We start from the raw sequence: 21,976 nt of genomic DNA, 5'->3' as shown, positions 1-21,976 counted from the left end.
TTCCTTCTTTCATTCATTTATTTTCTTTTCAGCTTAGTCCCTTTATTAATCTGGGGTCACCACAGCGGAATGAACCGCCAACTTATCCAGCATATGTTTTATGCAGCGAATGCCCTTCCAGCTGCAACCCATCACTGGGAAACATCCGTAGACACTCATTCACACACATACACTACGGACAATTTAGCTTACCTAATTCATTCCTAATACCAGGGGCGTAGCAACCGGGGGGGACGGGGGATGTGTCCCCCTCACTTTTAGAGACAGACCATTTAGAAACAAGTGATTAAGAATGTAAACTTTTGGATTTTATACAGCTACCCCCCCACCACCACCACACACACACACACTTTAAAATGACCACTCCCCTTTGATCTGTCCCACGATTTTGGACTGAAACCGGAGCACCCGGAAGAAACCCACGCCAACACGGGTAAAACATGCAGACTCCACACAGAAATTCCAACTGACCCAGCTGGGGTTCGAACCAGCAACCTTCTTGCTGTGAGGCGTTTGTGCTACCCACTGCGCCACCCCTACTTTCCATCTTGTTATTATAAAAATTGTGTGTTTCTTCTTCACTTGAATCGTTAACTTGGTTACATCACTTCAGTTTTTGATCTTGCGCTCTGATTTGTTGCTGAAAATCCAATCAGAGTGCTCTCTTCAGCCTTTGTGACATCTGCTCTGTCTTGTGACAAAGTCTGCTTGTTCAGTTTTGTTTAAGTTCAAAGAAACATGGCGACGCAGTAGGAAGTGCTGTCGCCTCACAGCAAGAAGGTCGCTGGTTCGAACCTCGGCTCAGTTGGCGTTTCTGTGTGGAGTTTGCACGTTCTCCCTGCGTTCGCGTGGGTTTCCTCTGGGTGCTCTGGTTTCCCCCACAGTCCAAAGACATGCAGTACAGGTGAATTGGGTAGGCTAAATTGTCCATAGTGTGTGAGTGTGTGTGTGGATATTTCACAGAGATGGGTTGCAGCTGGAAGGGCATCCGCTGCATAAAAACGTGCTGGATAAGTTGGTGGTTCATTCCACTGTGGGGACCCCGGATTAATAAAGGGACTAAGCCAACAAGAAAATGAATGAAGGAATGAATTTCCAAGAAACAAGATAGCTGATGTCACAACAAAATCCAAGCAACTACATTTTAAAAAGCAGTGTCTGCATCAAGGGTGTAACTTTGGTTTAAAACGTGAGGGGTACAAAAAATGTTTTCTATTTAAATCCCATTTACTGCATTTACCAGGGTTTTCCCACACTTACATGAACAGCAGGCTCAAGGACATTTTAAAGCAGTGGTTCTCAAAGTGGGGGTTCTCAAAATATGGTTATATTTTATATGGTTATAAAATATAACCATATTTTAACCTACTGAAGAGAAAAAAAATAGTCATTTTTAGTTAGTTACTATAATAGCTTATAGTTACTAGTTCTATTGGATTGCGACCCCTGGGGTAATTATATTATATTAAAGACACAGCAATAACGTCAGATGCAGCAGATTTCTTTTATACCAGGTTAAACTTTCTGGCCCATTTACAGCACTGACACAAATCAAAAAATTAATAAAGAATATACCTGGGTGTATTGGTGTCTGTGCGCCATTGCATGCAAGGTTTCTGTATTTATAACCACCTCAGAGGACATTGAGGGTCGCGAGTCACTGGCATTGTCATTTTGGGGGTCGCGGGCTGAAAAGTTTGGGAACCCCTGTTTTAAACCACCATTCATTTTAAATGAAGCACTTTTGTAATCCATGCCCCTGCATATGTAGTGCCATGAAGGTCCTCACTTACAGTTAATGTTTACATTAAACATGTCAGAGTAAAGTGGCAGCACGGTGGCGCAGTGAGTGGCACAATCACCCCACAGCAAGAAGGTCTCTGGTTCGAGTCCCGGCTGGGTCAGTTGACATTTCTGTGTGGAGTTTGCTTGTTCTCCCCGTGTTCGCATGGGCTTCTTCCGGGTTTCTCCACAAGCCCAAAAACATGTGGTACAGATGAAATGGGTTAGCTAAATCGTCCATAGTGTGTGCGTAAATGAGTGTGTATGGATGTTTCCCCGTGATGGGCTGCAGCTGGAAGGGCATCCGCTGCATAAAACATATGCTGGATAAGTTGGCAACCCCAAATTAATAAAGGGGCTAAGTTGAAAAGAAAATGAATGTCAGAGTAATAGGGCGGGATGGTGGCTAAGTGGTTAGCACTGTCGCCTCACAGCAAAAAGGTACTGATTCAAGTCCTTGCTGGGCCAGTTAGCATTTCTGTGTGGAGTTTGCCTGTTCTCCCCGTGTTGCTCCAGTTTTCCCCACAATCCAAAGACAGTGAATTGGGTAAACAAAATTGGGTGTAGTGTATGTTTGTGTGACTACTAGTGTGCATGTTTCCTAGTACTGGGTTGCAGTAGGAAGGGCATCTGCTGCGTAAAACATATGCTGGAATAGTTGGCAGTTCATTTTGCTTTGGCGACCTAATATTTTAAATTCAATACAAAATCTAACAGTCAGCCAGTGTAAGGAGGATAAAATTGGGGTGATACGATCAAATTGGGGTGATATCTATAAAGCATCATAGAAAGTGAGGGTTGCCTTTATGTAGAGCAGTACTGAACCACAGAAAGAGCACTGAGCAGTCATTATACATGACATATTTTTTCCATTAAGAAGATTTAATCACAATGTGTGTTAATCCTTGTAAGATGGAGGAATTAGCTTAAATTGGACTGAACCCGTTCACATTCCTTTAACCTTATTTTATGTTAAAGTTAAACTGAAATTACAAACCATTCAGGCTGAATGAACAGTGTGAGGGAGTTCAGATCATTGTGAAGTCCATTATAACGGAGACAATGAGAGAATGATGACAGTAAATGGACGCATTTTACCTCAGTGAGCAGGAAGGAGATGGCAGCAAATGCAAACGACCAGCCGTATTTATAGCTGAAGTAGGCCTCGTTGCTCTTGGTCCGGTTGAACATCTCGTCGTTGATGCTGGAGATGTAGAGAACCAGCCCCACCACCAGAGACAGACCTGAGTGACACACTCACATAAGTCTGAGTGTACATCTGAATGAAGGACAGCCGGAGTTTACCGTACCTGAGAGGATGAAGAAGATCCCCGACACAAACGCCAGGATGGTGCGGTGAGGACGAATGTGTCCGATGTTGTTGAGCACAAAACCGATGAACATGAAGAATAAACTGACCAGAGGGAAAGGTGTGGCTGAACGAATCATCTCTGAAAAAAAACAAACAATAATCACACATATATCACAGTTCATTCCAATGACAAAATTGTCATTTCTGTACCGATATTTGTGTAAATGCATCACTGTTCTGAGCCTTGTTTTAAACAGCAGATGGCGCTGTATGCTTTACAAGGCTTTACAAACAGCTGTGCTCTGCTTGCATCTCATTTCTTCCAATTACTATTCATTCATCCATTTTCTTTTCAGGTTAGTCCCTTTATTAATCTGGGGTCACCACAGCAGAATGAACCGCCATACACACTCAATCACACACACTACGGATAATAGAGTTTACTCAACTCACCTATACTACATGTCTGTGGGGGAAACCGGAGCACCCGGAGGAAACCCACGAGATCATGGGGAGAACTTTCAAACTCTACACAGAAATGCCAACTGACCCAGCTGAGGCGCGAACCAGTGACCTATTGCAGTGAGGCAATCGTGCAACCCACTGTGTCACCGTGATGCCCCTTACAATTACCACTTGAACCTAAATTAATCATTAATAATGTCATGTTTAAGCGAATTACAAGAGTGTTCGTAGTGTTTGCAATAATCCTGTGACATAAAAGCCAGCTGATATAAAAACTCAGCTGAACACATGAGGGATTTTCCTCTTAAGCATTTAAGTGAATGGTAAAAACTAGCCTATAATGCTATCAGCCGTTAAAAGCTAGTCTAAATCAGTGTTTCTCAACCACATTCTTGGAGTACCACCAGCTCTGCACATTTTCCATGTCTCCTTAACACTCCTGATGCAGATCATCAGCTTATTAGGAGAAACTGAAAGACCTGAAATGGGTGTGACGGACAAAGGAGACATCCAAAGCATGCAGTGCCGGTGGTCCTCCAGAAACAAGGTTGAGAAACATTGACCTAAATTGTCTGGTTTTAAAAACTAGCCTTGAATGCCATGTGTTAAAACTAGTTTAGAGCACTATCTGCTGTTAAAAGCCAGCCTAAAGTGCCGTCTCTTATTAACAGCTAGTCTTGAATGCGATTTGCTGATAAAACTATCCTTAAGTGCTGTCTCTTGTTAAAAACTAGTCTGTCAGAGCGCTGTTATCTGAAAAAGATAACCTAGGGTGTCATCAGCTGTTAAAAACTAGCCCAGTGTGACGTGACGTCAGCTGTTAAACTATAGCAGTCAGCTGTTAAAAGCTAGCATAGAGTGCGATTTGTTGATAAAACTATGCTAGAGCACCCTATTGTTAAATCTAGCCTAGAGCAGCCTAGCCTAGCCTTGAGTGCCAACTTCTGTTAAAAACTAGCCTAAAGTGCCATCTGCTGTTAAAGACTAGCCTAGAGTGCTATCTGCTGTTAAAAACTAGCTTAGTGTCGTATTCTGTTAAAAACTAGACTAGTCAGATGTTAAAAGCTAGCCTAGAGTGCCATCTGCTGTTAAAAACTAGCCTAGTGCCATCTTCTGTTAAAGACTAGCCTAAAGTGCTGTCTGCTGTTAAAAGCTAGCTTAGAGTGCCATTTGCTGTTAAAGATAACCTAGAGCGCCGTCTGCTGTTAAAAACTAGCCTAGAGTGCCATCTGCTGTCAAAGACTAGCCTAGAGTGCTATCTGCTGTTAAAAACTAGCTTAGTGTCGTATCCTGTTAAAAACTAGACTAGTCAGCTGTTAAAAGCTAGCCTAGAGTGCCATCTTCTGTTAAAGACTAGCCTAAAGTGCCATCTGCTGTTAAAAGCTAGCCTAGAGAGCTATCTGCTGTCAAAGCAAGCCTAGAGCACCGTCTGCTGTTAAAAACTAGACTAGTGTGCCATCTGCTGTTAAAGACTAGCATAGATCATCATCTGCTGTTAAAGCTAGCCTAGAGCGCCATCTGCTGTTAAAGACTAGCCTAGAGTGTCATCTGCTGTTAAAAACTAGCCTAAAAAGCCATCTGCTCTTAAAAGCTAGCCTAGAGTGCCATCTGCTGTTAAAAACTAGCCTAAAAAGCCATCTGCTCTTAAAAGCTAGCCTAGAGTGCCATCTGCTGTTAAAAACTAGCCTAAAGTGCCATCTGATGTTAAAAACTAGCCTAAAGTGCCAGCTGCTGTTAAAAGCTAGCCTAGAGTGGCATCTGCTGTTAAAGACTAGCCTAGAGTGCTATCCGCTGTTAAAAACTAGCTTAGTGTTGTATCCTGTTAAAAACTAGACTAGTCAGATGTTAAAAGCTAGCTTAGAGCGCCATCTGCTGTTAAAACTAGCCTACAGCGATATTCGCTGTCAAAACTAGCCTAGAGCACCATCTGCTGTTAAAAACTAGCCTAAAAAGCCATCTGCTCTTAAAAGCTAGCCTAGAGTGCCATCTGCTGTTAAAAACTAGCCTAAAGTGCCATCTGATGTTAAAAGCTAGCCTAGAGTGGCATCTGCTGTTAAAGACTATCCTAGAGTGCTATCCGCTGTTAAAAACTAGCTTAGTGTTGTATCCTGTTAAAAACTAGACTAGTCAGATGTTAAAAGCTAGCTTAGAGCGCCATCTGCTGTTAAAACTAGCCTACAGCGATATTCGCTGCCAAAACTAGCCTAGAGCACCATCTGCTGTAAAAACTAGCCTAGAGCGCCATCTGCTGTTAAAAACTACCCTAAACTGCCGCCATCTGTCATTTTGGCAAGAATAAAACAGTTTTTAATTTAAAAAAATGTAAAAAATTAAGGTCAATATTATTAGCTTCCTTAAGCAATATTTTTTTTTCCGACTGTCTACAGAACAAACCATGATCACACTTTATTTTGATGGTCTATTTGTTGAATTTAAGTGACATTGCATCTACATGTAACTGATTCTCATTAGATACTATTGGTATGCTGTTAGGTTGGGGTTAGGGCTAGTGTAAGTTGACATGTACAAAGTTTCCTATAGTCAGTTAAATGTCTGTTTAGCAGGTGTATCAACAGATATTAAGCAGTCTACTATACTCAAATGGACCATCAAAACAAAGTGTTACCCAAACCATCATTATACAATGACTTGCCTTATTACCCTAACTTGCCTAGTTAACCTAATTAAGCCTTTAAACTGTACTTTAAGCTGAATAATAGTATCTTGAAAAATATCTAGTATAATATTATGCTCTGTCATCACAGCAAAGATAAAAGAAATCAGTTATCTTAACAGAAGCATAAAAAAACAGCAAACTAATGAATCTGGCTTGGACGAAATTACTAAAAAAGTACTAACAATTTTGTCCACGTCTGTATATATACTTGTGTATGTGCAATGTGTGTGTGTGTGTGTGTGTTGAACTGAGTCATGAGAAGAGCTTTTTCTATTTCTGAGCAACTGTTAATGAGGCTTCATGACAGACACGATGCTCCTCGATGAAGGTTTACTGTCCGTCACATGATAATCACCTCCACACCGGAATAAACTCACCGCCTCGCAGACTGACAGCTAATAACCAGCCATCCAGTGGGAGACAGTTTGTACTGTATAAGCAGTTTGCGTAATTAGATTTGAAAACTATATGGATTGGACTATATTGAGTTGGTGGATTGTTCTGTTCTGACAGCAGTGAAAAAAGGCCATGCTGACTATAGAAAACAATATTTACTTAATAATTGTGTGTGGCTGGGATGGTTGAATGACAGCATGGACTGGCAGTTTGACATTCCATTGTCCAAAATAAAAATAAACAAATAAATAAAAATGTAACAATTAAAATTAAATTAAAATTAAATATTTAATTTAATTAAAATAAAACATTTATTAAAATAAAATAAAAATAAATACATTTGAATAAATAAAAAAACTAAATTTAATTAAGATTACAAATAAAGTAAAATTAAATTAAAAACAAACACAACAGGGTTGTAATGTCTGTTTACAGTAACTAACTTACTCTAGATACTTTTTTGTTTTTCTGAGATGGACAAAAAGATGAAGAAATGCTGTGTGGGGCTGGGATGGTTGAATGACAGCATGAACTGGCAATTTGACATCCCATCGTCCAAAATAAAACAAACAAATAAATAAATAAATAATAAAATAAAATTAAATTAAATTTTTATTTAAAAATGTAGTTAAATTAAAATAAAACATTTTTTAATAAAAAATAAAATAAAATAAAATAAAAAACTAAATTAAATGAAAATTTCAAACAAATTTAAATTAAATTAAATTAAATTATTAAATTAAATTAAATTAAATTAAATTACAAACAAACACAACAGAGTTGCAATGTCTGTTTACAGTAACTAACTTACTCCAGACTCTTTTTGGTTTTTTTAAGATGGACAAAAAGACAAAACAATGCTGACTGGATAACAATATTTTTATTTCAATTTTATTTTTATTTTAATTATTTTGTGTGGGTGGGATAGATAAATAAATAAAAAAAATAAAAATGTATTAAAAAATAATAATAATAATAAATTAAATAAATAATAATAAAAATTATAAAACAAAAAATGTAATTAAAATGTAATTAAAATAAACACGTATAAAAAAATTAAATAAAATTAAAAATAAATTAAAATAAAATAAAACTAAATTTTTTTTTTTTTTTTCTGAGATGGACAAAAAGACGAAATAATCTTTCCAGAAAGCACAGAGAGAAACAGGAGAATATATATACTTGATATTTACTAGAGATGGAAATATATTAAAGTTTGTTATATAGTAAACATATAGTAAGTATATAGCTGAATGCAGAGACTTGCAATGTCCTTCAACTGACATCCTCCATTTAAACATCGGTGCTTTAGATATGCATGATATTTTTATGCATTTATTTATTATGCATATTTATTATGATATATCTTGTTTTTTGTTTGTTTGTTTGTTTGTTTTTTTGTCAGTGATGCAATTCTTCACCAAAAAAAAAAAGTCTTTGTATTCACTGGAGTTGTGTGCATACAGTGCATCCAGAAAGTCTTCATGGCGCTTTTTCCACATTTTTTATGTTACAGTTTTATTCCAAAATGTATTACATTTGTTTATTTCCTCAAAATGCTACACACAATACCAAATAATGACAATGTCAAAAAAAAAGAGAGTTTTTGAAATGTACATGTACATCAGTATTGACATCCTTTGCCGTGAAGCTCTATATTAAGCTCAGGTACATTCTGTTTCCACTGATCATTCTTGAGATGTTTCAGCAGCTTAATTGGAGTTCACCTGTGGTAAATTCAGTTGATTGGATATGATTTGAAAAGGCATACACCTGTCTATTGACCTTATTCTAAAATGTGGAAGTGCGCCTGTTTTCATGATTGTTTTAGAACTTCCTATTCAGTCGCCTATGGGAGAAATGACTAGGAATAAAAAACAGCAGAAAACGGTCGAACTAATTGCTCTACAAACAAATGTTAGCATGACTATACAGACCAAGTAGAATAATATAATAAGAAATGATCAGTTTGCAACATCAAACAGCGAACCAAGCAGTTTTTAATGTCTAAAAATGAATGGAAGTGAATGAGACCGAGCCAAAAACATTCAAATGGCTGCACCCGCTCGTCAGCCAAGAATAAGGTGAATATATTACCCTCCTAACTCCAGAAGAAGGGTGTTTTAAATGTAAATTTATCATTAAATTTAACCATTAAAATCCTGTAGTAAAACTCACTGTTTTACATTCATGAGTGCACAATAGTTCAAAGAAGTGATGACTTACTGAGGACACTGACAGTCGATTCACTGGTCAGCTGAACACTCATGGGCATCACATACTCGATGGTAAAGCAGCGGCCCCTCTCCTCACCTGGGAACAAAACACCACACACAATGTGTTAAAGTGCTGTCATAAGTTATCTTTGTACAGCCGGCCCTAAAGTGGGTCTGTGTCTGCTCAGAATTTATACGTTTGGTGCTTAAAGGTATAGTTCATCCAATGATAATAACAAAAATGAAAAAAAAAATATGTGATCCAAATCCTTGAGTTTATTTATTTCACTCAACACAAAAAAGAGACTTTAAAGATGAATCCAAATAATCTTGATGAACTCTGGGAGTCCTGCTGGAACACTTTCTTTGTCATTCCAGATGACTTTATTGGTGAGTCATTTGAGTCATTGCAGAGATGTATGAATGCAGTCCTCTAAGCTCATGGGAGTCATACACGATATTAAAGAGCCCCTATTATGGGGTTAATGAGAATGACCTCCATGCAAAACACAGCTCTAAGTGAATGAAAACATCCAGCTAAGACTTAAATCTGAAAGTGCACAGTGTTTAAAACTATTGATGCATTGTTTCACTACCAAGAAACTAGTTAAACGGAGCATCTGCAGCGCGAGAATGAGAGATAAGGCCTTCTCATTATCTACTTTCATTTTCGCTCTCGTGGATAGGGAAACCTTGTACGCACAGACATTAATTAGCCTATAAATGATAAATTTAATTTGTTAAGCGCAAACATTTGTTTCAAAACTATTTCTAAATTCAGTTCTAGCTTCCAGCAAACGAATAAATGAATAATAATAACGAAGTGTGGTCAAACAACTGAGTTTTATCCTAAAACACATGCTGTGCCCCTTATGGTCTAAAACCTGACAGGTGGACAAATCTAAGCTTGTTTTTATTAAAACAAATATAAATATGCAAATAATAAATAATACTGCTAATAATAATAACATTATACAAAAGCAAATTGTTATGAATAAATTTAAAAAGCCCCCGAGATGAAGAAGGCATGATGGTATGGCTTTTATATTTATGTAGGCTAGAAAATAATATGTTTTGTAATATTTTAATCCTTTATATTTATATCCTATAGGCTATATATCCTTATTATATCCTATATATATATCCTTAATATTTAAATAATTTTTCATTTGTAAAGATATTTGCGTATTGCTGTACACCCTGTCTGTATTAAGCAATGTGTAAGCAAGGTGCACAACTGACGCGATCTACGCTGGACAATAGACCGGCTTTGATCTGATCTATTTGAAGCTTCTATTTTAGTTCTTTAAAATAGCAATGCGCCAGCAATGCGCTTTGATACGCCTTCTTTTTAGACCAGAAGGCTTATGGGCGCACATATGAGCGCAAATGCATTGGCTATTTAAACAGCGTGGCGCAAAACGACTAACGTGCCAAGCTGAAACAACTATTGCGTCATGCCTTGCGCCACATTGCGGTGGGTGTATGATAGGGCTCTAAGCAGGGGCGGACTGGGACTAAAAATCAGCCCTGGCACTGTAGCCACAGCAGCCCACGTTACCACACCGACACACCCCCATTCACATCTTCGATTGGTGGACAGATGGTGAAATAATATAAGCAGTACCATATGTAATAGATATTTAAACATTTAATGTATGTGACTGGAACAAAAACAACCCATTTATAACAAATTTATATATGCAATCATTTCATTCATTCATTTTCTTTTCGGCTTAGTCCCTTTATTAATCTGGGGTCATCACAGTAGAATGAACCGCCAACTTATCCAACATATGTTTTACGCAGCGGATGCCCTCCAAGCTGCAACCCATCACTTGGAAACCTCTATGCACACACATTCACAAACATGCACTACGGACAATTAAGCCTACCCAATTCACCTATAGCACGTTTTTTAGACTTGTGAGGAAAACCAGGAGGAAACCTACGAGAACATGCAAACTCCACACAGAAACACCAACTGACCCAGCCGGGGCTCGAAATAGCGACCTTCTTGCGCCACTGCGCTGCCCCCTTTCGAGACTATTCCATTTAATGCTATGCATTTGGCAGCGTCTGATTTAAGAGACTTTTTTTGCTTTCTCTGAGCTTTTTAGCACTGCCTTTCCTTTTTTATGGTCCATCTCTGACAATTAGCTTGTTTGTAGCTTTGTTTGACATTCCTGCCAGATTTTGATTACGTCCGGTTTACCTCTAATTGGGTCTGCACATCTCAAAACCATCCGGTCTTCGCCGATTGGGCCAATGCTTGACATTTATTATTATTATTATTATTATTATTATTTATTATTATTATTATTTATTATTTATTATTGTTATTATTTATTATTATTATTTATTATTATTATTATTATTATTATTATTATTATTAATTATTATTATTATTATTATTATTATTATTATTATTATTATTATTATTATTTATTATTATTATTATTATTATTATTATTATTATTATTATTATCATCATCATCATAATATTCACATCTTGCAAGAGATAAAAGCTGCTTGCATGTAAAAACAATCCATATAAAAGAAATAAACAAATAACAAACTGACCGGCCCACATTTAAAAAAATGCTCCGGCCCTTCTGGCATTTGCCAGAATTGCCAGATGGCCAGTCCGCCCCTGGCTCTAAGTCTGTAAAATAAGCTATTAAAGTGCTGATAATCACCAGTCTATGATTTTAAGTGTTGTATTATCATCTTTCAGGTTCTATTTCAGCTTTATTTTTTCATGTGCTTTTAAAAAAAACAATAAAAACAAAACAAAGCAGCTGCTTGCCATCACGACAGCTATAAGATCCAATGGACAGCCAACTGCCTTCAATCCAGAATGGCGGAATTGCTTGGCGCTGCTTTTGCAATGGAACGTTCAATTGAGTGTCGCCTCTTGGTGATTCTAAGCTCTTTGGTACGGTTCAAACTCAGTTAATAAAGTATTTTTCAATGTACCAGAAACCTGATAAAAAAATCAAAGTAAGGTTTCTGTCTTTAGACGTCCTTTCCTCTGTGGAACATAAAAGAAGATACTCAAATTGTCTAGCTCATATGTTCCAGGGAGGAACAGATTTAGGTGTAAACTGTCTCTTTAATTCCCTTCATCTGTGATTTGTCTTTCTGATAGGAGGATGTAGAGTGAATGCATTATTAAATCACTGACACTTTCATCATGAGACCCGCAGGATCATGATCTCACAGTCTCGTCTATCTCTCACATTAAAGCACCGAAATAAAGTGAGACTTCTGGACTCATGAAAGTTTCCGCACATTCCCGTCAAGCTCGAATAACTGCTCACATCTGTTCACGGTCATGCTCAATTTCACCAGCTATAAACAGCGTGGGTTTGGATCAAACTCAGTCCAATCACTCGCCCACATCTTCACACACATGCCTCCGCTGAGCCTAATGCGTGTGTTTGTGCCCCAGCAGGCACTGTTTGCAGCGAGTTTCAGCTCAACATGTCATCTAAAACGACAACAAAACAATAACAGAGAAGACATCCCATCATTAAAGGCTTCCACAAAACCACGCTTCCTGGCAACAGTCGCCATGGAGACGTCGAGGGGGAGCAACCTCTGTAATCAGTCCAGAACGGCCAAAAATAAAGACTTAAAATCTATACGGCCTGTTTAAATGTGTGAAGTCTATCAGAATGAGCTCAATCAGTGGCTGCTTACTGAAGACACATCCACAATATACTGACAGCGGGTAACTGAACCAGATGGAATACACTGAATAAACGTGACTTTTTACTCAGTGTAAGTAAAATGGTTAAACAAAATGTAATTCATCTTAAATTGAAGCACTAGTTGGATTTAAACCCCATAAATGAACAAGCAGTGTTTTATTTTTTCAATGTCCACAAAATGCGGTGAAAAAATTCTACACAAGGGTAAGTTTGGTTGTGGTGCTAACATGTTTACACATGATACGATACAAACTAACTTTGACATCTGAATAGACAGAGCACTGGTCGCTCACTTACAAAATCTGTAGAGACAGGACAATCACCTGCAACTAGAGCCGCGTCTTTATTAAGAGGAGACGAGCAGCAAATCCGGATTTTACTATTTGCAGATGAGAAAAGCTCTCGGGTAAACAATGTTGTTGTTGCGTGTCGTGTGTACTGTAATCCACACTGTGAGTCCAGCTGCACTCTCATAGAGAGAAAATGAAAACAAAACCTTCACTGGGGCATATTATAAAAGCAACACTGCATGCTTGTTTTGCCAACACAACGTGGCGTCTCTCTGCTGTCTAAACACTGTAACATTAATGAATATTAATGAAGTTGCACAGTAGAAAGCGCTGATTGGTTTGAACCAAGCCTAACTCATGCATTAATGCAGCACACTCGGAGACGTAATACGGTACTCCCAGGTACAGATGTCTAGTCTACATGCTAGAATACATGCTAAGATCTCATGGCCGTGACGCAGCTTCAAAAATTAGTTTTAAACCGTAAGTACAAATTTGATCGAAATAACAAAAAAAAAACAATATTCACTTTTTAGTGAAATATGTGTGTCCTTATAGTGTTTTCAGCAGTGTGGGACACATATACGACTGTCAACAGCTCAAAAAAATGTGTTTTGGTGTTTCGTGACCCTTTAACTGTTTATTTACAATGAAACTGCTCCAGAAGAACATATTTAGTCATTTGAGGATTTTTTTTGGAAGGTGGGGTGGGGTGGTGGGGGTATCACTTATGCCTGGTGTATCCCTTATTTTTACATCCCAATGTTGACAGGCAGGGCCTAACATTAACACCCGCCGACCCGCCAAATGCAGGTAGGTTTCAGCTTTGGCAGGTTATACAGACACTCCCACTAGCCACTTTTGCTGGTTGAAAATAATTTTTAAATTGTGGTATTCTTGAAAGCAGGGTTCGACTAAAAGGATGACTCAATATGCGTGCAAATGTGATCTTAGAATCGAGAAAAAGCAGACTGACAAAAATAATTACTTTCGCTCGAGCAATAGAAAGCAGGTGAATACCGAATGAGAGGATGATCAGCCTCGCAAACAGCTTATGTGATGTGCATGACTGTTTTAAGCGCCTGCGCGCTCCTGTTTCCTTGCTTGAAGCAACTATGCCTGGAACACAACTGTGACCGGTTCTCTTTCATAAAGAACATACGAAAAGTTATGCTCATGCACCCACAGTCTTGCTGCTTTCAAAAGCTCCAAATGTGTCTTGTAAGCAGCACCGGTTGCTTTCGCTTTGAACAGATTATTAATTGGCCTTAACCATGTGATCATCCTTTCATTATAACACAGTAGGTTTTTCACCTGCTTTCTTTTGCTTACGACTTTTGTTTATGGTTTAATTATCATTAACAGCATTGCTTTAATATGAGATTACCCCTCCATTAGTTAACTGGTGAACTGAGAGACCTTTAGCGAGGACAGATTACTGCGCATATTTTTGATACATGACAATAATTATTATTTAAAGTCAATTGTTTTTCTTTGTTTTGTTTTGTTTTTTTAAGAAATGTTTTGTTAAATAAAAAGTATAGTATACAGCTATATTTAGCTTGTTTTGACACATTTAAAATTTGTGGCAACAAAATAATTAATGTTTGGTGTGGTCAGAGATAAATTTGGTAAATCCCTAATTTTAAGTTGTGGAAAGTGATGTGAAATAAAAACTAATTATAATACAACACTATAAAACCACGGCCTGTTTGCTCATGCATGACACACAAAACATGAAATGAATGAGAAGTAATGTAAATCAAGTAATTTTAGCATGTCAAAGTCATATTTATGCATATAAAAACAACAACAAAATTGTGGCTAGTGAAAATGCAGAGTGGCTAGTAACATTGGAAAACTACTAGTCACTGTAGCTGGAGATCAAAAAAGTTAATGTCAAGCCCTGTTGACAGGTATGTTATAACCACATCTGAGGATAGTAGGGGTCACTGGAATTGTTATTTTGGGTGTCAGGAGCTGAAAAGTTTGGGAACCCCTGCCTTAAATGAATAACTGTTAATGTAGCTGGTAAACCCAAGCTATTGTGGAATAAGTGTAATCAGTCATGAACTCACCTGCCAGAAAGCAGACTCTCCAGAGGCCCGAGTGGATGGACATGCGCATGTCGGTGCTCTGGTTGAGCGGCAGGATGACGCCCTCTTCCAAGTAGAGCCAGTAGTCAGTGCTGACGGCGATACCCAGCAGCCCGAGACTGCACACCGCAAACACACTGCTGAGCAGTGTCAGGGCTTTCCTCCCGCATGCGCTCATGCCACGCAACCTTCAGCAGGGGGCGCTCAAACAAACCAGCAAACTGAGAAACACACACAAAGCCTTCAGCAGGGGGCGCTCAAACACACCAGCAATGGAATCTTTTCACAAAACAGTTATGACAAATTTAACGGTCACCAGCATCTTAAATCTTTAAAGTTTTTAATATGTAGATAGTTTTTTAAAGGCCTATCAACATTATATGTGTTTATGTATATACAGTATAATGTCATCTTTGCAACAAATTCCAAAAAACATATAACCAGAGGTGGGTAGTAATGAACTTTGTTACATTTACTCGAGTAAAAAATTAAAGGAAAATCATTACTCTTACTTCGCTACATTTGGCGCCGTTCCTCTGTTTCTGCCAAATGATAATACATATGATTCATACATACTTGTTTGCAAATATCACAAGGCGCCGCATTGGAGAGGTTGTGTCGCGAGATGTTGCTATAAAGTCACATCTCTCACTTTCGAAGCGCGCGCCTATCTTGGAAGTATGGCTGAAGTCGAGGAAGACGTGCGCACTTTTACTCATTTTACTGCAGTCACGCCATGGCCATCTGCTATTCCGAGAAGGGCAGTCATGCTGTCTGTGAAGTTAGCTTATCGGACCAGGTCACCCGCTTCCTTAAGTTCAGTTTGTGTATTCACTCTGAGATGTCAACAAGAAGAGTTTGATATTGAGATGCACGCTGTAGCCTACATCAAACTGAAATCGCAACATATACATGAATTCCAGCTCCAACCTGAAAAAACATGGTAAGTGTTAAAATGATCCCAATTTGGACCTTATTAATAATAACTATGAGATAACGAAAGAAACTGCTGTTTAATATAACTGATTAATCTGAATTCTTAGCCCCCCTGTATATTTTCCCCATTTTCTGTTTAACAGACAGATTTTATCAACACATCTATATAGTTTTAATAACATATATCTAATAACTGATTTCTTTTCTCTTTGCCATGATGACAGTACATAATACTGACTACATATTCATCAAGATACTAGTATTCAGCTTAACCTGACATTTAAAGGCTTACCAGGTTAATTCAACTTCGTTATTGTAAGTAAAGTAATAAGGCACCTCAAAATGGTTTAAAAAAAAAACATTAAAAACTGCTTTTATTTTAGCCAATATTAAACAAGTAGGACTTTCACTAGAACCTAAAATATTTTAGGAAATACTGTGAAAAATTTCTGAATCTGCTATCGTTTTGGTAATTAAAAAAAAAAAAAAAACAGCAGCGCAAATAATTTTTTTGATTTTTCGAATGATAATTTTGACTTCATCAGTATATATGTATATGTATGTGTATATATATATATAAAAAAAGTAAAGTAACTAGTAACCATTTACTAATTACTAATTCAGTAAATTTTTCATCAGGAACTTTTTTTTACTCTTACTCAAGTAACTTTTGGCCCGTTTCCACTGAGTGGTACGATTTGGTTTGGTACGCTTTTATGGCTGTTTAGACTGTCAAAAAGTGTACCGAACCAAACCGTACCACTTTTTCGGCACCCTTTCGAAAGGGTAACAAACAGGAGAAAGGGTACCAAAAGGTGGAGCTACACGTGCAGCCGAACGCTGATTGGTTAGAAATACGTCACGAGATTGTGGAGCTAGATAGAATAAAAACAAAGGAACGGCCATGTTTTAAATACAAAGCCGAGACATTACATGGAAATACTATATGCATATAATAACGAGCCATGGATGATCCGGGCTCAAACAAACCTTGTTGTCTTCTTGATGAACAGACATAAAGCCAAGAAGAAAAATCTGCCGTGTCCTGTTTTTGTTTTACGAGCCCGTCTAAAATTGTGAGCGGTTTTCGTTTTTTTTCCGGGAGCTCACGATCGCACCTAACGTTATATTTAATATAACGAATTTCTTGAGCTGATGATAATAACGTGTGTGTGATTATTGAAATGCCTCCGTCATCTGATCTATTCAGAAAGAAAAGGACAAGCGTGAGAGTGAAGTGCGGGAAAAAAAAGGAGACAAAAACACAGGAGCAAAATTGTTTTAGCAACCTGAATCATGAACAAACTGCCATGTTTATCTTTACCTGTAGACATTTATTCGAGTGAGCATGACGTCGACTTAAACTTTATGTCGTACAACACGCCCACCAAAAGGGTACCCTTTGTTGTGGTAATGCAAGCCTGATAAAGGTGACCCATACCAACCAGAACCGTACCGTACTGTACCATTCAGTGGAAATAAGCCATTTTAAGATTGTTACTTTTATTTTTACTTGAGTAAAAATTTCTGCAAGTACTTGTACTTTTACTTGAGAATAAATTTTAGACACTCGACCCACCTCTGCAAATTACTGCTTGTGTGAGGCGTTTGCAATGCAGAGTGTATGGGGCAGAACAGTAAATTTAACGTTGGTTTCTCTTCTGGTTGCCGTTATCAGTCTCGCACAATTGTTTTTCTTCCATTTTCTGAATGTTTTGATAACACAGTTATAGTTTTTCTTTTATTATTTCAACAAATAGGATCGTAAAAAAATAGATTTCTTGTTCTCTTCCATTGACTGCACTCTAAGTTTACCCAACTATGACGACTTCGGCTACTGAGAAACCCGAAAATCATAAGCAACACACACAGCCTTCAGCAGGGGGCGCTCAAACACACCAGCAATCTGAGAAACACATGCCAGTCAGATGAATGTTAAGCAGAAGGGCGTCAATTTCCATCTCTTGAAAATCTGACACACAATGAGTCATGAAGGACACTGAAAAAGACACAAGCAGCAGCATCCTCACAGAAACAGCTTCCGGAGGCACACAAAGGCAGCCTGATTATCATCAATACAGACTGACGAGAAGCGCATTCATCCAAAACAGAAAGCTGTGCAACGCACACACTCAAGCGTTCAGACAGGGCATCTTCACATCTGTACGTGTCATCGAGCACAGCTGATTGCTGACTAACACATGATCAGTGTTGAGTGTAATGCAGTTCTAAGTCAAGCATTACTGTAATTAGATGACTTTTTATGCGGAGAAAGTCAATTGAGGAATTTCTGTTCATTTTTGCATATTTTAATTACAGTTATGTGCTCCCATTACACATATTGTACTTAATTACAACTCAAAGGGGACCTATTTTGCCCCTTTTTACAAGATGTAAAATAAATCTCTGATGTGCCTGGAGTGCATATGTGAAGTTTTAGCTCAATACCACACAAATAATGTTATACTGTATCTCTAACCTTTTAGAGTTTGATCCAAGTTGTGCCATTATTGTGACTGTCACTTTAAATTCAAATGAGATTGTGCTCCTAGCCCTCTTTTCAAAAGAAGGTGGGGCTACAAACGCCCCAACGTCTTTTGGTGTTGCTGAGCTCACTTGTGTGTTCTTTCTGTTTAAGAATGCTCCAAACAGTTGTTTTGGCCTGGTCTAATGTTTCTGCTATCTCTCTGATGGGTTTGTTTTGCTTATTCGACCTAACGATGGCTTGCTTAAACTAATAGTGACAGCTCTTTAAATCTCATCTTGAAAGTTGACAGTAACAGATTTCAAATGCAAATAGCACACTTAAAATGAACTCTGGACCTTTTATCTGATCATTGTAATTGAAATAATGAGGGAATAACACACACCTGGCCATGGAACACCTTTGAAGCCAAATGTCCAATTACTTTTGGAACCTTAACAAGTGGGAGGCACATTTGCAAACTGTTGTAATTCCTACAGCGTTCACCTGATTTGGATGCAAGTACCCTCAAATTAAGGCTGCAGTCACACTGCACATCTCTTCCCATAGACTTCCATTCATATGAACGCGAATACGTCAGACCGGTACTAAAAGTTTGTGGGGCAAGTTTCGCAGTTTGCTGCATTGGAAAGTTCAAGCATGATGATCTCCGACCTGCGAAATCGCATCATATGATTGCGCGAGATCAATCGAGGATCAAAACATGACTTCTCTGGATAGAAATTTAAAACATGGACCGATCGCTCGCTTTTTTAATGTCTAATCATCTTGTTTGATCCCGCCGCTTTTCGCAGCATCATAGCAGAATTTTGCAAGCTCAAACTCTGGTGTGACTGCGGCATAAGATTGACAGTCTGCAGTTAAAGCAAATGTCGATGTTCAAATATTTATGGACTTAACTGTAGGTCCCCTTTAAAATAAAAGACAGTTTTAGTGAAAGAGATGACTGCCTCTTTAAAATCAGTTGTATTATGTTGAAATGAAAAAAAAAACAAAAAAAAAATAGAGGTTAAGTATACTGAGAGCGTTTGGACCTACTAATGCACTCTGTGCTGGACTTTGATTCAGCTTTTAGTTGGTCAATGGCGCAGTCTATTTCAGTTCCTCAAAATAGCAACGTGTCAACAATGCGCCTTAACACACTTCCTTTGTAGACCAACACACCCAGGAGTCCACAAAGTGGTGCAAATGCATTTGCTATTTATACAACATGGCATAAAACATAAAAAAATACTGTTGCGCTGAGGCTCAAGTTATATGACACTCTAGTAACTCATTGGTCCTCATGCATCAAGCAAACATCTGACTGCTATAAATAATTTTCTAATGATCAGTGTTTGTACAGTGCATCTGGAAAGTATTTATAGCGCTCCACATATTTTTATGTTACAGCCTTATTCCAAAATGGATTCAATTAGTTTATTTCCTCAAAATTTTACACACAATACCATATAATGACAATGTGAAAAAATATTTTTTGAAAAAATCCTGAAAAAAACCCCACATATTTATCAGTATTTCACAGCCGTTTTTCAGTACTTTGTTGATGCACCTTTGGCAGAAATTACAGCCTCAAGTCTTTTTAAATATTATGCCACAAGCTTGGCACACCTGTCTTTGAGAATTTTGTCCCTTTCCTCTTTGTCAGTACCTCTCAAGCTCTATCAGTTTGGATGAGAAGTGACGGTGTACAGCCTTTTTCAGATCTCTCCAGAGATATTCAATAGGATTTAGCTCTGGGCTCTAGCCACTCAATGACATTCATCGAGTTGTTGGGAAGCCACTCCATTGATATTTTGGCAGTGTGATTTGGGTCATCGTGCTGCTAGAAGATGAACCGTCGCCCCACTCTGAGGTCAAGAACATTCTGAAGCAGGTTTTCATTCAGGATGTCTCTGTACATTGCTGCATTCATCTTTCCCTCTATCCTGACTAGTTTTCCAGTTCCTGCTGCTGAAAAACATCCCCACAGCATGATGCTGCCATCACCATGCTTCACTGTAGCGATGGTATTAGCCTGGTGATGAGTGATGCCTGGTTTTCTCCAAACGTAACACTTGGCATTCACTCCAAATAGTTCAATTTTAGTCTTATCAGACCAGAGAACTTTGTTTCTGTGTTATTTTGTTATGGTCTGAGAGTCCTTCATATGACTTTTGGCAAATTCCAGGCAAGGAGTGGCTTCCTATCAGACAGGCCTGATTGGTGGATTGCTGCACAGATGGTTGTCCTTCTGTAAGGTTCTCCTCTCTCGACAGAAGAATGCTGTAGCTTAGACAGAGTGACCATCAGGTTATTGATCACCTCTCTGACTAAGGCCCATCTCCCCCGATCACTCAGCTTAGATGGCCGGCCAGCTCTAGGAAGAGTCTTTTTAGTTCCAATGATCCTACACTTATGGATGATGGAGGCCACTGGAACTTTCAGAGCAGCAGAATTTTTTTTCTGTAACCTTCACCAGCCTTGTGCATTGAGACAATTCAGTCTCGAAGGTCTACAGACAATTCCTTTATCATCATGCTTGGTTTGTGCTTTGACATGCACTGTCAACCCTGGGACCTTATATAAACAGGTGTATGCCTTTTCAAATCATGTCCAATCAATTTAATATACCACAGGTGAACTCCAATTAAGCTGCAGAAACATCCCAAGAATGATCAGGGGAAACAGAATGTACCTGAGCTCAGTTTAGAGCTTCACGGCAAAGACTGTGAATACTGATGTACATGTGAGTTTTCAGGTTTTTTATTTTTAAAACATGTGCAACAATTTCAAAAACTCTTTTTTCGCATTGTCATTATGAGGTATTGTGTGTAGAATGTTGAGGAAATAAATCAATTTAATTAATTTTGGAATAAGGCTGAACTTAAAAAAATGTGGAAAAAGTGAAGCGCTATGAATACTTTCCGCATGTAAAAATAAGTCAAAATTAATCTTTATATTATTTACAATTAACAGTAGACTTTCAAAACCCTTTCATTCCCATTAAATCCTTTTTCTGATCACTTCATGAACCAAATGGCAGAGTTTGGGGTGAATAGACTTTCAGGGGAGGGACAGAAGCCTAACGCATTTAAGCCTTAAGGGGGACCTATTATCTACTTTTTTTTTTTACAAAAAGAGACCTATTATCTCCCTTTTTACTTTTTATCTCTCTTTTTTATAATTTAATAATTTAAACCCCACAAATATTTTTTTATATCTTTAATCATAGTTGTGCATTTCGGTGACTGTCATTTTAAATTCAAAAGAGATTGTGTTCTCTCCAATATCTTAATAACAGCCATAATAAGTAATAAGCCATTAGTTAATAGTGAGAGTTGGTACCTAAACTAAAGTGTTAACAATTTAATAATATGTATTATTTATTGTGTGCATTTTAAACCATTAAGCCAACTGTTCAATGACAGATTAAGAAAGATCTATAGATTAATTATAACTCTGAGAGAACATTGGCAGAACGTGTTCTAAAAATGCTGTCATTAAAAATAACATTTTTTTTTTCATCCAGTAAAACAGCATCTGTGAAAGTATAAAGGTCTCATAAGGAATGCAGTATCTTTCAATCAGAAGGTCAGAGCATCCATTACTGCAGTGAGATAAGC

General features: G+C 37.9%; 2 protein-coding genes across 4 annotated transcripts in view; both read right to left on the bottom strand.

The window, feature by feature from the left end:
- The window catches only part of prkcab (protein kinase C, alpha, b), a 624,299-nt gene that overhangs the window by 259,895 nt on the left and 342,428 nt on the right, over positions 1–21,976 (bottom strand). The gene's annotated exons all lie outside the window — the stretch shown is intronic.
- The window catches only part of cacng5b (calcium voltage-gated channel auxiliary subunit gamma 5b), a 28,539-nt gene that overhangs the window by 1,161 nt on the left and 5,402 nt on the right, over positions 1–21,976 (bottom strand). Inside the window, exons 2-5 of the mRNA XM_087245321.1 lie at positions 14,933–15,171; positions 8,859–8,945; positions 3,093–3,233; positions 2,881–3,026 (exon numbers count right to left, since the gene is read on the bottom strand). Of these exons, the coding sequence (XP_087101447.1) occupies positions 2,881–3,026; positions 3,093–3,233; positions 8,859–8,945; positions 14,933–15,128 (570 nt within the window). The 5' untranslated portion in view covers positions 15,129–15,171. The remainder of the gene's footprint in view (positions 1–2,880; positions 3,027–3,092; positions 3,234–8,858; positions 8,946–14,932; positions 15,172–21,976) is intronic.

This window comes from Danio rerio, chromosome 3, assembly GCF_052040795.2.
Source record: "Danio rerio strain M-AB ecotype USA chromosome 3, GRCz13ab, whole genome shotgun sequence".
Lineage (NCBI taxonomy): Eukaryota > Metazoa > Chordata > Actinopteri > Cypriniformes > Danionidae > Danio > Danio rerio.
The sequence above is the reverse complement of the archived record's forward strand: the minus strand, read 5'-3'. Positions and strand labels throughout refer to the sequence as shown.